The 17,939-nt window shown below is 37.6% G+C and overlaps 1 protein-coding gene across 1 annotated transcript in view; it reads left to right on the plus strand.

Annotated features, from left to right (window-relative positions):
* Positions 1-460: 460 nt before the first annotated feature.
* Positions 461-17,939, plus strand: part of LOC140803795 (probable U3 small nucleolar RNA-associated protein 11) — a 34,220-nt gene continuing 16,741 nt past the window's right edge. Inside the window, exons 1-5 of the mRNA XM_073159669.1 lie at positions 461-516; positions 624-710; positions 815-910; positions 1,014-1,107; positions 1,203-1,282. Of these exons, the coding sequence (XP_073015770.1) occupies positions 461-516; positions 624-710; positions 815-910; positions 1,014-1,107; positions 1,203-1,282 (413 nt within the window). The remainder of the gene's footprint in view (positions 517-623; positions 711-814; positions 911-1,013; positions 1,108-1,202; positions 1,283-17,939) is intronic.

The following is a 17,939-nucleotide window of genomic DNA, read 5'->3' on the forward strand; positions in this document are numbered from 1 at the left end:
TACTCTTAGCATAAAAAGTAATATTTTTCATTGAAGATCCAAATAAGAGATCCATCTCACAAAATACGATTCGTGATATCGTCTCACATAAGTTTCTGCACTCAATCCGAAAGCCAATTTGCATGATTGAATTTTAGTTAATTTAGAACATTTTTTTTGCCACAATATAAAATACTTTTCATCAAACCAAGATTCTCTGCATTGGTGTCTCCTTTAAACCCTAAGCCTTCATCGCTTTCCACATGCGAGTCTTCCGTGCTTAATAATTATTTTGAATTTGGTGTAAATACGAAATAAATCCGTTGTTTTTTTCTGTACCGATATTCCTCGCTGTTTCACGGTTAAATTATTTCAAATCAAGATTTTTGTTAGCCCTTTATGTTTTCTTTAGTGGTTTTTGCCTTTTTGAAGTGCGTAAATTGATTTTAAAGTTCTGTGAATTTTTTTTGCTAGCATAAATATGTCGTCTTTAAGGAATGCTATTCCAAGAAAAGCTCACAAGGAGCGCACTCAGCCGTAAATGTGATTATTTTTTGGGGCCATTAATTTCTTTATTGCCCGTTTTGAAATATTTTGACATATATTTCCGGTTCACTCAATAGATTATTTGTTGTGTGTACCAGGAATTTGAGAAGGAAATTTGGGCTGCTCGAAAAACATAAAGATTATCTCATTCGTGCACGAGCCTATCACCAGAAGGAGCAGAATTTACTGGTAATTTCTACTACCCTGCGTCTTGTAGGTTTTGGTAGCATTTTATGAACGAAATTTGGCGAGTTCTTATTTTATGGTAAGTCGCTTCTGCGTGTTTATAACATAAACTTAAGGAAAAAGAAGCATTGAGGAACCCAGATGAATTTTACTTCAAGATGATAAAAACAAAAACTGTTGGCGGAGTCCATAAACCTGAGTAAGCTGGAAAATTTTATTTTTAGGAGGTTATCTGTTCTCTTTTGAGGATATTTAATTGAGTGTAATTTGAATATTAGCTGTTGAATGTGGATTTTGTAAAGGAGCCAGGCTAATAAGTACACTAATGAAGAGCTGATGTTGATGAAGACCCAAGACATTGGATATATTTTGCAGAAGCTTCAAACTGGAAAAAAGGTTTTATTTTAGAGTTTCTGGTTTTTTGGGTCTCGGATTCTCGAGATAGCTGTCATGCAGGTTCTTTATTCTGAAATTTAACTTTTTGGATGCAGAAAATTGAAAGACTTAATGGTATGCTGCATTCTCTTGACAATCAGTCATCATCCAAACATGTTTATTATGCCGACAAAAGGTGAGTGATCAAGCCCTTTTTTCTGCTAATTCTTGATAGTTTTCATACCAATTTTTTAGAGTAGTCAATTTCATGTTATAACAGTTATGTCACCACCAAAGTTTATTCTTTTCTCATTTTTAGATATGGTCGCTTTTGATAGCTCAATTAATTTATTTCTTCAAAGTCATTTTATTCCCTTATGCTTTAGAAATAACGTCTAATATGTAATCTAGGCAATTAAGATAAAACTATCCGAAGGCCAATTTCAATAGTTCAATGACCAAGGGGCAATGAGACTGTCTTCTCTGGAACTTCTGTTTGAATCACTTGAATTCCATTTTACACTTGTGTGTCTTCAAATGACAAATTCTTTTTTCATCCAAGACAGTGATTTGGTGGTAATGTGTAACGAACCGTACTTTTCATACTCAACATTTGCGGAAAAATTAAAAATTTTCTTGAATGTAAACATTCATACGGTCGTCACTCAACATTCTTAAAAATAGATCTCACAATCATTCGTCACCAATAAAAATTTTGCTAAAAGAAACTGTCTCAAAATATTTCGCATCCAGATATTTAAAAATCAGAGTATTTCTAAACTTCGCATAAAACGTAAACATTGCGGTCCTCGGGTCTAGCCTGCCACTCAGTCCAAGCCTGCCCCTTGGTCACCACCTCCTGTCTCCTCAACATAGTCACCTGCATCGATCAAGTCTAGTGAGTCTAAAGACTCAACACGTATAAACTGGAATAACGAGTACTACATAATAAAATCACATTCAACTTTAAAATAGGACATACATAACTTGAACTTGAACTTGCGTATTAAAACTTGAACATACGTACATACATACTTCGACGTGCCATAACTTAAACTTTTCATAAACATGCTGCATACTTGAACATACTTGAACATACATAACTTCATCATTTTGCGTAGAGGATGTTTCAAAGCAAGTGACCCGTAACATAATAAATGCCTGATCAGACAAACCACAGTACTGGGCTGACAGGGACGTATCCACTGCCACATACATAAGATCCCCGTTCATAATTTAACGGGCTGGTTGGTCCCCGTTCATAATTTAACGCTTTCCAACCATGATCTAACCCGTTCATAATTTAACGGGCGGATTGGTCCCCGTTCATAATTTAACGCTTTCCAATCCTAAACATACTTCGGTCACAAGACATTTAGCATACCTCAAAAACTTAAAATATTTTCTTTGCACGTCAACATACTTACTTGGCGTTGAGGGATTCGTTGGACTTCGATCGGGGCCGTTGCTGCAACATACTAACATAAACTTGTATACTCAACTCACATAACTTAACGTAGAAATCATACTTACTCTCGAGTTCGATCATTACTTAGGACGTTCTAAAATTTCCCATGACACGACCTTGATAATCCTTGCACTAAATCATGACATCAACCTCAAAACAAACTATATTATTTTTCCCAAAAATGGAAGGACACGGACCCCGTACCTACACCCGTGTAGGGGTCCGTGTAGGTACTGGAAGTAGACACCGAAAGGAAGCAAAGGCACGGACCCCGTGTCAGGGTCCTGGTGAGGGTCCGTGTAGGTACTGGAAAAAGACACTAAGTGAAACCCAAAGGCACGGACCCCGTGCCCTCATCCGTGTAGGGGTCTGTGTAGATACTGGAAAAAGACGCCGAGGAGAAAACAAAGGCACGGACCCCGTGTCAGGGTCCGTGTACGGGTCCGTGTACCCACTGTGATCGCGAACTTACGAAAATTCTGAACACCCAATGCTTATTCTTCTAGACTCGATTATACGGACCAAGCACCGACCCCTCGAGACTCATCCTAGCATACCATAACATAAATCCAAATTGTACAAACGTTTCAACACAACAATGTTCGCTCTACGACACCCACGACCCAAAATACGGCAATTGACATCAAACTGTTTCCTACGACTTCTCATTAGTTCGAGTGCCTATCAACATGAAACGTAACCTCAAAAACACTCTTAACATCATTACTAACATACCCGTACGCAGCAACAATCGCCCGTCGATTTCCAACGAAGCCTGCAACACTGAAACTTCAAGAATTATCAATATCATAACTTTTCTGAAACGCAGTTTGAGCAGTCCCACGAAAAACGCCATACCTCACTCAATATTTGTCCAAAAATTTCGAACCATATATCAAATCGAAGGTATCGAAAAGTTCTACGTTTTTGCCGTTGAAAGTTTTCTCAAAATATGAACAGAAAAATCGCAGTATTTGAAAAGACAGCAAAAACGAGTTTTAGATCTAAAACTTTACCCTCGAAATTGATCCGATCTATAATCCGCTCAAACTACTAACACAACATACACATGGTTTTACGCATAAATAAAAACGCACGCATAATATGACATGATCGATGCATCAAGAACAGAATATACGTACTTTTTGATGGTAAACTTTACCGAAACGGCGATACCGATGCGGGAACGGAGCGAGGCTTGATCCGGGACGAACGTGGCTCGATTTTCTTGAAATAAACTCCACAAAATATTGCTGGAAATTATAAAGGGGGTAGGCGGCTGCTGTAGGGAGGGAGGCCCTAGGTTTTCTATTCTCAAAAATATAAAACTAGAATGAATTTTGATAGTGTGTGTGTGTTACGGCTTTGTGTGTGTGAAAAAGGTGTAAGTGTGTGTGGGTGTGAGGTTAACGTGAGTTAGTGGTGAAGTTAGGGAAAATAATTTGCTTAATCATGAATTAACCACTAATTTAAATTAATCAAACACTAACTCACTCAATTTCCTTAATTGAAATAAAACACACACTAATTTTAAAAGTTCTAAACTCTTAAATTACTAAATACATAAATAAGAATTTTAAAATATTAAAAACTTAATAAATTATTTAAAATGCCTCATTCTTAACTTAAAATAAAATACCACACTTCAAATTACTGAAAATCGTCACCGGTCTTATCCTCGATCCCGCCTCGAATAATCGCCTAAACATAAAGCTCAAGAAAAACGTTTAAACATGAATCAACTAAACATATTATAATTTGAAATAATGCAAATTCATAAATCATGAATTAAAACCCAATTTAATGAAATAAACATGCATTAAAACCATTTAGAAAAATGCATAAGGAATTTAATAACTTGCACGCACGTGGTTCATGTGGAGCTCAAATTTTCGGGACGTCACAATCTATCCCCATTAATTTGAATTTCGTCCCCGAAATTCGCTTATCCTCGATTATCCAAAAGTTAGATTCTTAATTCTAGTATCCCAACGATCCACGCTACCGCTGCGCTACTCTGATAAATTAAGTCTTATGTCGTCCTTACGTCTCTTCAATCCTAATTAAATTACCTACCAAAAACCTCGTTTGCGAGTCACAACTTAAAGAGCGACTTATGGTGTCTTAGTTTTACTTCACTATGAACTCGAATTCTGACTTTTCTCACAATTCCCAATATTAGGAATAGAGGTTCAAACTTATCGTATTTTACTTTCTCATACCATACCCCTAATGATCATCGAACTATTACATACGCATTTATGCAGTCCAACCTAAGAGGTCTTAGCACCAACGGTTGCTGATCAACTTCCATCCTCAGCAATACACTTAAAAGTTAAATCTTATCTTAATCCTCATAATAATATTGGCCTGCTATCCTTGAATCGAATAATTGTCTTACGATACAAACTTACATAACTTAGCTATCTACGAGTACGTCCCAAATATAAAATTGTTGCCAACCTTTAATTTCGAGTAACATAAATCCGTAAAACCCCAAAATATATAATATCGATCCTCTCCTTAAATAATAAAAACTTTCTAGCATCAATCACAAGCATAAACTATTTTCTTCACGATTACAATATAGTTAAAGCCTAAGACACTCGAGCCTTCCTCATTGGAACGAATGTCCCACTTAGACGTATCCCCAATACTCAATTAATTCTAGCTTAAAAACTTAATAAGTTTCCTTTGTTAATGATGGACTAACTCTAATAAATCAACTCCACTTATAACCAATAGAATTCTAGAATCCCCATATCAAGCTTTTAGATTTCTTACTCAATAAAAATCTTAATATTCATTTATTGATAACTTATGTTGAACACCACTAATTCCCTTTGTTTTTATTTCACCCAAAAATTCCGTATGAGCAAATATCCCATAAATTTGAAATTCAACCTTACGCAGTCCAAATAGTTTTGGATAACATAATTCCAACACACATATTCACTTATTCTCAAGTTTCTTAATAACCTACAAAAATTCCCAATACAAGATGTCTACCTCAATTCTTACATGCGTCGTCTATTAAATAACCTAATCATCAACCATACCCAACCTTCTAGAAAATCAAATTCCAACAAAGGTACAAGCTTAATTGTTACAATTATGACTAAAACTTATGACACAACGACTTAAGTTCCCAAAAAAAAATTTCGCTAACTCAATGTCTACTCTTATAACTTAGCTAAACGATCAACTTTACCTCAAATCGTTATCACCCTGAATTTTAAATTTGCAGCAACATTAATTCAATGGCGCTTAACTTTTCGAGCCAAATGTCGATTCATCTTACAATCCCCTTGATTACCATTTCTTATAATATTATAACCCAGATACTTCAAGGTTCTAATGATCCCTTTGAGCTTAAATCCTCGAGAATTCCTATCATTTAAACCATTCAGTTATCACTTACCGCTAAACTAGTTCTCTCAATTTCTTAAAATTGTAGCATAAATTCTTAATTTCCTCGAAAATTTAATCCAATTGTCCTAAAGTACAAAAATTTTACAATTACCCATAAGTTGTTGGCGTTCCTAATTCCATCTTATAGATTTCTCGTAACACAGAGTTCAATAATTTTAAGCTTATTAAACCCAAAATCAATTCCATAACCTCGAAAAGCTACTGATCTTACTCAAGTGTTCCTTAAAAGTTCGAACTAAATCCTCAAAAATTTCTAAATTTGCAATTTGGTCCTTAAAGTTCCCACAATTTATATTTTTGGCCCTACAACTCTTTGAAATTTGCATCTTCGTACCCATAAATTTTTTCGACTTAACCTCATTAACCTTAAAATTCTTTGCACTCAAAATTAAATCCCCAAAATTTGGTAAATTTGAAAATAATCCCTTAGAATATTGCTTTACACTTAGGTCCTTAAAATTCTCAATTCATGAAATTCAATCCTTAAATATATCTAGATAGAACATACACTTTAAATAAATTCTTCGTCTTATACTTCCAAAGATCGTCGTAGTCTTCGAATCATTAATCCTTACATGAAATCTTCAAAAATTAATTAAGCTAGCAACCACGAACCATTTGTAATTTCTTAGAAAATCTACAAGTCCCAAAAGCATTCGTAATTGTCAAATTTAACTTATGACTCACTAGCCTAACATCAGTACTACTATCCAAAAATTAATATAGAAAAATCATTTACAACTTTTTCTAACGCCCAAAAGCAAAATTCTTACTCATGTCCAATTCCACCACACCAGCGTGCAAGAAAATTAAATAGTTTTTCATTTCATGTCGTAACATGCATAAAAATTTTAAAGATCCATTCTCAACTCATAACGACATGCAAACCCTTACTCCAAAACGTATGTCATATAAACATATAGGTGATAGAATTAAAACATGCACATGCCGAAATCATGACTTCATGCTTACACTTAAAAGACTTTAAAACTTTAAAACTTACAGACTTGAGGTGTGACTTCGAGAGCTTCTTGCGACTGGCAGTAGGCATAACCCTTTACAAGAACACCGCTTTGATACCAACTGTAACGAACCGTACTTTTCATACTCAACATTTGCGGAAAAATTAAAAATTTTCTTGAATGTAAACATTCATACGGTCGTCACTCAACATTCTTAAAAATAGATCTCACAATCATTCGTCACCAATAAAAATTTTGCTAAAAGAAACTGTCTCAAAATATTTCGCATCCAGATATTTAAAAATCAGAGTATTTCTAAACTTCGCATAAAACGTAAACATTGCGGTCCTCGGGTCTAGCCTGCCACTCAGTCCAAGCCTGCCCCTTGGTCACCACCTCCTGTCTCCTCAACATAGTCACCTGCATCGATCAAGTCTAGTGAGTCTAAAGACTCAACACGTATAAACTGGAATAACGAGTACTACATAATAAAATCACATTCAACTTTAAAATAGGACATACATAACTTGAACTTGAACTTGCGTATTAAAACTTGAACATACGTACATACATACTTCGACGTGCCATAACTTAAACTTTTCATAAACATGCTGCATACTTGAACATACTTGAACATACTTGAACATACATAACTTCATCATTTTGCGTAGAGGATGTTTCAAAGCAAGTGACCCGTAACATAATAAATGCCTGATCAGACAAACCACAGTACTGGGCTGACAGGGACGTATCCACTGCCACATACATAAGATCCCCGTTCATAATTTAACGGGCTGGTTGGTCCCCGTTCATAATTTAACGCTTTCCAACCATGATCTAACCCGTTCATAATTTAACGGGCGGATTGGTCCCCGTTCATAATTTAACGCTTTCCAATCCTAAACATACTTCGGTCACAAGACATTTAGCATACCTCAAAAACTTAAAATATTTTCTTTGCACGTCAACATACTTACTTGGCGTTGAGGGATTCGTTGGACTTCGATCGGGGCCGTTGCTGCAACATACTAACATAAACTTGTATACTCAACTCACATAACTTAACGTAGAAATCATACTTACTCTCGAGTTCGATCATTACTTAGGACGTTCTAAAATTTCCCATGACACGACCTTGATAATCCTTGCACTAAATCATGACATCAACCTCAAAACAAACTATATTATTTTTCCCAAAAATGGAAGGACACGGACCCCGTACCTACACCCGTGTAGGGGTCCGTGTAGGTACTGGAAGTAGACACCGAAAGGAAGCAAAGGAACGGACCCCGTGTCAGGGTCCGGGTGAGGGTCCGTGTAGGTACTGGAAAAAGACACTAAGTGAAACCCAAAGGCACGGACCCCGTGCCCTCATCCGTGTAGGGGTCCGTGTAGATACTGGAAAAAGACGCCGAGGAGAAAACAAAGGCACGGACCCCGTGTCAGGGTCCGTGTACGGGTCCGTGTACCCACTGTGATCGCGAACTTACGAAAATTCTGAACACCCAATGCTTATTCTTCTAGACTCGATTATACGGACCAAGCACCGACCCCTCGAGACTCATCCTAGCATACCATAACATAAATCCAAATTGTACAAACGTTTCAACACAACAATGTTCGCTCTACGACACCCACGACCCAAAATACGGCAATTGACATCAAACTGTTTCCTACGACTTCTCATTAGTTCGAGTGCCTATCGACATGAAACGTAACCTCAAAAACACTCTTAACATCATTACTAACATACCCGTACGCAGCAACAATCGCCCGTCGATTTCCAACGAAGCCTGCAACACTGAAACTTCAAGAATTATCAATATCATAACTTTTCTGAAACGCAGTTTGAGCAGTCCCACGAAAAACGCCATACCTCACTCAATATTTGTCCAAAAATTTCGAACCATATATCAAATCGAAGGTATCGAAAAGTTCTACGTTTTTTCCGTTGAAAGTTTTCTCAAAATATGAACAGAAAAATCGCAGTATTTGAAAAGACAGCAAAAACGAGTTTTAGATCTAAAACTTTACCCTCGAAATTGATCCGATCTATAATCCGCTCAAACTACTAACACAACATACACATGGTTTTACGCATAAATAACAACGCACGCATAATATGACATGATCGATGCATCAAGAACAGAATATACGTGCCTTTTGATGGTAAACTTTACCGAAACGGCGATACCGATGCGGGAACGGAGCGAGGCTTGATCCGGGACGAACGTGGCTCGATTTTCTTGAAATAAACTCCACAAAATATTGCTGGAAATTATAAAGGGGGTAGGCGGCTGCTGTAGGGAGGGAGGCCCTAGGTTTTCTATTCTCAAAAATATAAAACTAGAATGAATTTTGATAATGTGTGTGTGTTACGGCTTTGTGTGTGTGAAAAAGGTGTAAGTGTGTGTGGGTGTGAGGTTAACGTGAGTTAGTGGTGAAGTTAGGGAAAATAATTTGCTTAATCATGAATTAACCACTAATTTAAATTAATCAAACACTAACTCACTCAATTTCCTTAATTGAAATAAAACACACACTAATTTTAAAAGTTCTAAACTCTTAAATTACTAAATACATAAATAAGACTTTTAAAATATTAAAAACTTAATAAATAATTTAAAATGCCCCATTCTTAACTTAAAATAAAATACCACACTTCAAATTACTGAAAATCGTCACCGGTCTTATCCTCGATCCCGCCTCGAATAATCGCCTAAACATAAAGCTCAAGAAAAACGTTTAAACATGAATCAACTAAACATATTATAATTTGAAATAATGCAAATTCATAAATCATGAATTAAAACCCAATTTAATGAAATAAACATGCATTAAAACCATTTAGAAAAATGCATAAGGAATTTAATAACTTGCACGCACGTGGTTCATGTGGAGCTCAAATTTTCGGGACGTCACAATCTATCCCCATTAATTTGAATTTCGTCCCCGAAATTCGCTTATCCTCGATTATCCAAAAGTTAGATTCTTAATTCTAGTATCCCAACGATCCACGCTACCGCTGCGCTACTCTGATAAATTAAGTCTTATGTCGTCCTTACGTCTCTTCAATCCTAATTAAATTACCTACCAAAAACCTCGTTTGCGAGTCACAACTTAAAGAGCGACTTATGGTGTCTTAGTTTTACTTCACTATGAACTCGAATTCTGACTTTTCTCACAATTCCCAATATTAGGAATAGAGGTTCAAACTTATCGTATTTTACTTTCTCATACCATACCCCTAATGATCATCGAACTATTACATACGCATTTATGCAGTCCAACCTAAGAGGTCTTAGCACCAACGGTTGCTGATCAACTTCCATCCTCAGCAATACACTTAAAAGTTAAATCTTATCTTAATCCTCATAATAATATTGGCCTGCAATCCTTGAATCGAATAATTGTCTTACGATACAAACTTACATAACTTAGCTATCTACGAGTACGTCCCAAATATAAAATTGTTGCCAACCTTTAATTTCGAGTAACATAAATCCGTAAAACCCCAAAATATATAATATCGATCCTCTCCTTAAATAATAAAAACTTTCTAGCATCAATCACAAGCATAAACTATTTTCTTCACGATTACAATATAGTTAAAGCCTAAGACACTCGAGCCTTCCTCATTGGAACGAATGTCCCACTTAGACGTATCCCACAATACTCAAATTAATTCTAGCGTAAAAACTTAATAAGTTTCCTTTGTATGATGGACTAACTTTGACCCCTCCAAACCTACTAAAACTAAGCATAATTAATTTTCCTGATAACAGGATGACAACTATACAACCCAATCGAAGTCTAGAATAACTCAAAATAAAAATACCCAATACAACCATATCGAATCAAAACAATACCGATAAACTAAACCAACCAGATACTCACGTCCTCCTCCTGCTCCTCCTGAGCTGTCCAACCTGAGGCCTGCCCCGAGGGAATGGGGTGTCCAAGAATAAACAAAACCGAGGACGTGAGCGATAAGAACGCCCAGTACAAAAGTATGAGTATACAGACCTATATGAAATGCACATGCTATGATCATGATACCGGGGTAGTCAAGAAACAGGAGTCACAAAAGGATCTCAACAATGCTCAGTCTAGAGGCGCCAAGTGGATAGTGCCGCGCGGTCCAACCTCTGGGTCACTGCATCCACTACAAGACAGACGTGGACCTAAAATGTCCCGGACCACCGAAGCCCTCCCGACCCGTCGGCCACTGTGTACTCTCGGTGTCCATGCGTCCACAAGACAGGGCTGAGCGGCCCCAAGATATAGCTTATCTCGAAGGAGATACAGCTCAACAGTAAAGGCTATCTCGAAGAAGATACGGCTCAACATGAAATGCAACGTGCAGTAATAACCGTGACATAATAGCATGCATCATATGACATATATCAATGCACCACATAATCATGCAACACATATATGAATGTATACTCAACCAGGATATCTCGGATAGTACTTTCGTACCTCTATCACAGCAATCCTAATCCACTGGAACAACCAGACAACAGGTCTAATCCAAGCCTACGCATCAAAAGCATACCCAATGAACAATACTACCATGCTCGGCTAGCAAAACCAGTACTCCCTAGTACTACCAAAGGTTTAGGGTTTACCTTCGTCCGTCGACAGCCCTTTGATGTCGATTGCCTCGAAACTCCGGCGCTGCTATGCTACCAATCCCGGCAGCTCTTGGCTATCGCTCGAACAACAACTAGCCCTAGAATCCTTCCAAAACTCTCAAAGAGGAGACTTAACTCAAGGAATGGCAAGTCACAAATGAGAAATCCGAGCACTATTTATAGGCCATGTTCGGATCCTCCGAACACCACTTCGGAACGTCCGAACTCTTACGTGTCCATTGGCTCTTGACAGCTCATGATCGGATCCACCGAACCTACACTTCGGACCTTCCGAACTCCCACGTGTCAATCAACTCTTGACACCTAATGATCGGATCCACCGAACTCACTTCGGACCTTCCGAACTCTTCGGTGCTTCTGAACCATCTTCGGTCCGTCCGATCATGACTCGGTCAAAATTACACATTAAACCTTCTTAATCACCATTAATCCGTTAATTACCCAATTTGGAATTCGGGCTACTACATTCTCCCCTCCTTAAAACGATTTCGTCCTCGAAATCAAGGCAAGAGAATGAACAAAACGAAAACAACTCTCCATATCTAAGGGACAACCCATCACTAGACGCTTGGCTAAAACCGAATGACCCATCGGAGTAGAAACGGAAAGAATGACATCTAGAGAAACATGCGGTAACTTATGACGCTTAACAAATCGTCCTGGTCACCCCAACGACCTACACTTCCCTGACTACTCTCATCACCAAAGTGGTCAGCCCTTGCTACAACAAAGAATGGGGAACTAGTAAATTGGTCAACGGAAATCCTAAAACAGAATCTATATCCCAAAATCGCATGCATGCTCTGATACCATAAATGTAGTGACCCGCTCCAGGATCACCTACTAAGCAAGAACTTAAGCATGCACTTTACTTAATAACAGTAATCAGAGATAACAGCGGAAAAAGTCGACAACTATAATTATACAACCCAATCGAAGTCTAGAATAACTCAAAATAAAAATACCCAATACAACCATATCGAATCAAAACAATACCGATAAACTAAACCAACCAGATACTCACGTCCTCCTCCTGCTCCTCCTGAGCTGTCCAACCTGAGGCCTGCCCCGAGGGAATGGGGTGTCCAAGAATAAACAAAACCGAGGACGTGAGCGATAAGAACGCCCAGTACAAAAGTATGAGTATACAGACCTATATGAAATGCACATGCTATGATCATGATACCGGGGTAGTCAAGAAACAGGAGTCACAAAAGGATCTCAACAATGCTCAGTCTAGAGGCGCCAAGTGGATAGTGCCGCGCGGTCCAACCTCTGGGTCACTGCATCCACTACAAGACAGACGTGGACCTAAAATGTCCCGGACCACCGAAGCCCTCCCGACCCGTCGGCCACTGTGTACTCTCGGTGTCCATGCGTCCACAAGACAGGGCTGAGCGGCCCCAAGATATAGCTTATCTCGAAGGAGATACAGCTCAACAGTAAAGGCTATCTCGAAGAAGATACGGCTCAACATGAAATGCAACGTGCAGTAATAACCGTGACATAATAGCATGCATCATATGACATATATCAATGCACCACATAATCATGCAACACATATATGAATGTATACTCAACCAGGATATCTCGGATAGTACTTTCGTACCTCTATCACAGCAATCCTAATCCACTGGAACAACCAGACAACAGGTCTAATCCAAGCCTACGCATCAAAAGCATACCCAATGAACAATACTACCATGCTCGGCTAGCAAAACCAGTACTCCCTAGTACTACCAAAGGTTTAGGGTTTACCTTCGTCCGTCGACAGCCCTTTGATGTCGATTGCCTCGAAACTCCGGCGCTGCTATGCTACCAATCCCGGCAGCTCTTGGCTATCGCTCGAACAACAACTAGCCCTAGAATCCTTCCAAAACTCTCAAAGAGGAGACTTAACTCAAGGAATGGCAAGTCACAAATGAGAAATCCGAGCACTATTACTCAACTCCACTTATAACCAATAGAATTCTAGAATCCCCATATCAAGCTTTTAGATTTCTTACTCAATAAAAATCTTAATATTCATTTATTGATAACTTATGTTGAACACCACTAATTCCCTTTGTTTTTATTTCACCCAAAAATTCCGTATGAGCAAATATCCCATAAATTTGAAATTCAACCTTACGCAGTCCAAATAGTTTTGGATAACATAATTCCAACACACATATTCACTTATTCTCAAGTTTCTTAATAACCTACAAAAATTCCCAAGACAAGATGTCTACCTCAATTCTTACATGCGTCGTCTATTAAATAACCTAATCATCAACCATACCCAACCTTCTAGAAAATCAAATTCCAACAAAGGTACAAGCTTAACTGTTACAATTATGACTAAAACTTATGACACAACGACTTAAGTTCCCAAAAAAAAAATTCGCTAACTCAATGTCTACTCTTATAACTTAGCTAAACGATCAACTTTACCTCAAATCGTTATCACCCTGAATTTTAAATTTGCAGCAACATTAATTCAATGGCGCTTAACTTTTCGAGCCAAATGTCGATTCATCTTACAATCCCCTTGATTACCATTTCTTATAATATTATAACCCAGATACTTCAAGGTTCTAATGATCCCTTTGAGCTTAAATCCTCGAGAATTCCTATCATTTAAACCATTCAGTTATCACTTACCGCTAAACTAGTTCTCTCAATTTCTTAAAATTGTAGCATAAATTCTTAATTTCCTCGAAAATTTAATCCAATTGTCCTAAAGTACAAAATTTTTACAATTACCCATAAGTTGTTGGCGTTCCTAATTCCATCTTATAGATTTCTCGTAACACAGAGTTCAATAATTTTAAGCTTATTAAACCCAAAATCAATTCCATAACCTCGAAAAGCTACTGATCTTACTCAAGTGTTTCTTAAAAGTTCGAACTAAATCCTCAAAAATTTCGAAATTTGCAATTTGGTCCTTAAAGTTCCCACAATTTATATTTTTGGCCCTACAACTCTTTGAAATTTGCATCTTCGTACCCATAAATTTTTTCGACTTAACCTCATTAACCTTAAAATTCTTTGCACTCAAAATTAAATCCCCAAAATTTGGTAAATTTGAAAATAATCCCTTAGAATATTGCTTTACACTTAGGTCCTTAAAATTCTCAATTCATGTAATTCAATCCTTAAATATATCTAGATAGAACATACACTTTAAATAAATTCTTCGTCTTATACTTCCAAAGATCGTCGTAGTCTTCGAATCATTAATCCTTACATGAAATCTTCAAAAATTAATTAAGCTAGCAACCACGAACCATTTGTAATTTCTTAGAAAATCTACAAGTCCCAAAAGCATTCGTAATTGTCAAATTTAACTTATGACTCACTAGCCTAACATCAGTACTACTATCCAAAAATTAATATAGAAAAATCATTTACAACTTTTTCTAACGCCCAAAAGCAAAATTCTTACTCATGTCCAATTCCACCACACCAGCGTGCAAGAAAATTAAATAGTTTTTCATTTCATGTCGTAACATGCATAAAAATTTTAAAGATCCATTCTCAACTCATAACGACATGCAAACCCGTACTCCAAAACGGATGTCATATAAACATACAGGTGATAGAATTAAAACATGCACATGCCGAAATCATGACTTCATGCTTACTACTTAAAAGACTTTAAAACTTTAAAACTTACAGACTTGAGGTGTGACTTCGAGAGCTTCTTGCGACTGGCAGTAGGCATAACTCTTTACAAGAACATCGCTCTGATACCAACTGTAACGAACCGTACTTTTCATACTCAACATTTGCGGAAAAATTAAAAATTTTCTTGAATGTAAACATTCATACGGTCGTCACTCAACATTCTTAAAAATAGATCTCACAATCATTCGTCACCAATAAAAATTTTGCTAAAAGAAACTGTCTCAAAATATTTCGCATCCAGATATTTAAAAATCAGAGTATTTCTAAACTTCGCATAAAACGTAAACATTGCGGTCCTCGGGTCTAGCCTGCCACTCAGTCCAAGCCTGCCCCTTGGTCACCACCTCCTGTCTCCTCAACATAGTCACCTGCATCGATCAAGTCTAGTGAGTCTAAAGACTCAACACGTATAAACTGGAATAACGAGTACTACATAATAAAATCACATTCAACTTTAAAATAGGACATACATAACTTGAACTTGAACTTGCGTATTAAAACTTGAACATACGTACATACATACTTCGACGTGCCATAACTTAAACTTTTCATAAACATGCTGCATATTTGAACATACTTGAACATACATAACTTCATCATTTTGCGTAGAGGATGTTTCAAAGCAAGTGACCCGTAACATAATAAATGCCTGATCAGACAAACCACAGTACTGGGCTGACAGGGACGTATCCACTGCCACATACATAAGATCCCCGTTCATAATTTAACGGGCTGGTTGGTCCCCGTTCATAATTTAACGCTTTCCAACCATGATCTAACCCGTTCATAATTTAACGGGCGGATTGGTCCCCGTTCATAATTTAACGCTTTCCAATCCTAAACATACTTCGGTCACAATACATTTAGCATACCTCAAAAACTTAAAATATTTTCTTTGCACGTCAACATACTTACTTGGCGTTGAGGGATTCGTTGGACTTCGATCGGGGCCGTTGCTGCAACATACTAACATAAACTTGTATACTCAACTCACATAACTTAACGTAGAAATCATACTTACTCTCGAGTTCGATCATTACTTAGGACGTTCTAAAATTTCCCATGACACGACCTTGATAATCCTTGCACTAAATCATGACATCAACCTCAAAACAAACTATATTATTTTTCCCAAAAATGGAAGGACACGGACCCCGTACCTACACCCGTGTAGGGGTCCGTGTAGGTACTGGAAGTAGACACCGAAAGGAAGCAAAGGAACGGACCCCGTGTCAGGGTCCGGGTGAGGGTCCGTGTAGGTACTGGAAAAAGACACTAAGTGAAACCCAAAGGCACGGACCCCATGCCCTCATCCGTGTAGGGGTCCGTGTAGATACTGGAAAAAGACGCCGAGGAGAAAACAAAGGCACGGACCCCGTGTCAGGGTCCGTGTACGGGTCCGTGTACCCACTGTGATCGCGAACTTACGAAAATTCTGAACACCCAATGCTTATTCTTCTAGACTCGATTATACGGACCAAGCACCGACCCCTCGAGACTCATCCTAGCATACCATAACATAAATCCAAATTGTACAAACGTTTCAACACAACAATGTTCGCTCTACGACACCCACGACCCAAAATACGGCAATTGACATCAAACTGTTTCCTACGACTTCTCATTAGTTCGAGTGCCTATCGACATGAAACGTAACCTCAAAAACACTCTTAACATCATTACTAACATACCTGTACGCAGCAACAATCGCCCGTCGATTTCCAACGAAGCCTGCAACACTGAAACTTCAAGAATTATCAATATCATAACTTTTCTGAAACGCAGTTTGAGCAGTCCCACGAAAAACGCCATACCTCACTCAATATTTGTCCAAAAATTTCGAACCATATATCAAATCGAAGGTATCAAAAAGTTCTACGTTTTTGCCGTTGAAAGTTTTCTCAAAATATGAACAGAAAAATCGCAGTATTTGAAAAGACGGCAAAAACGAGTTTTAGATCTAAAACTTTACCCTCGAAATTGATCCGATCTATAATCCGCTCAAACTACTAACACAAAATACACATGGTTTTACGCATAAATAACAACGCACGCATAATATGACATGATCGATGCATCAAGAACAGAATATACGTGCCTTTTGATGGTAAACTTTACCGAAACGGCGATACCGATGCGGGAACGGAGCGAGGCTTGATCCGGGACGAACGTGGCTCGATTTTCTTGAAATAAACTCCACAAAATATTGCTGGAAATTATAAAGGGGGTAGGCGGCTGCTGTAGGGAGGGAGGCCCTAGGTTTTCTATTCTCAAAAATATAAAACTAGAATGAATTTTGATAGTGTGTGTGTTACGGCTTTGTGTGTGTGAAAAAGGTGTAAGTGTGTGTGGGTGTGAGGTTAACGTAAGTTAGTGGTGAAGTTAGGGAAAACAATTTGCTTAATCATGAATTAACCACTAATTTAAATTAATCAAACACTAACTCACTCAATTTCCTTAATTGAAATAAAACACACACTAATTTTAAAAGTTCTAAACTCTTAAATTACTAAATACATAAATAAGACTTTTAAAATATTAAAAACTTAATAAATTATTTAAAATGCCCCATTCTTAACTTAAAATAAAATACCACACTTCAAATACTGAAAATCGTCACCGGTCTTATCCTCGATCCCTCCTCGAATAATCGCCTAAACATAA

The sequence above is a fragment of the Primulina eburnea genome, chromosome 10 (genome assembly GCF_022965805.1).
Source record: "Primulina eburnea isolate SZY01 chromosome 10, ASM2296580v1, whole genome shotgun sequence".
NCBI classification, from domain to species: domain Eukaryota; kingdom Viridiplantae; phylum Streptophyta; class Magnoliopsida; order Lamiales; family Gesneriaceae; genus Primulina; species Primulina eburnea.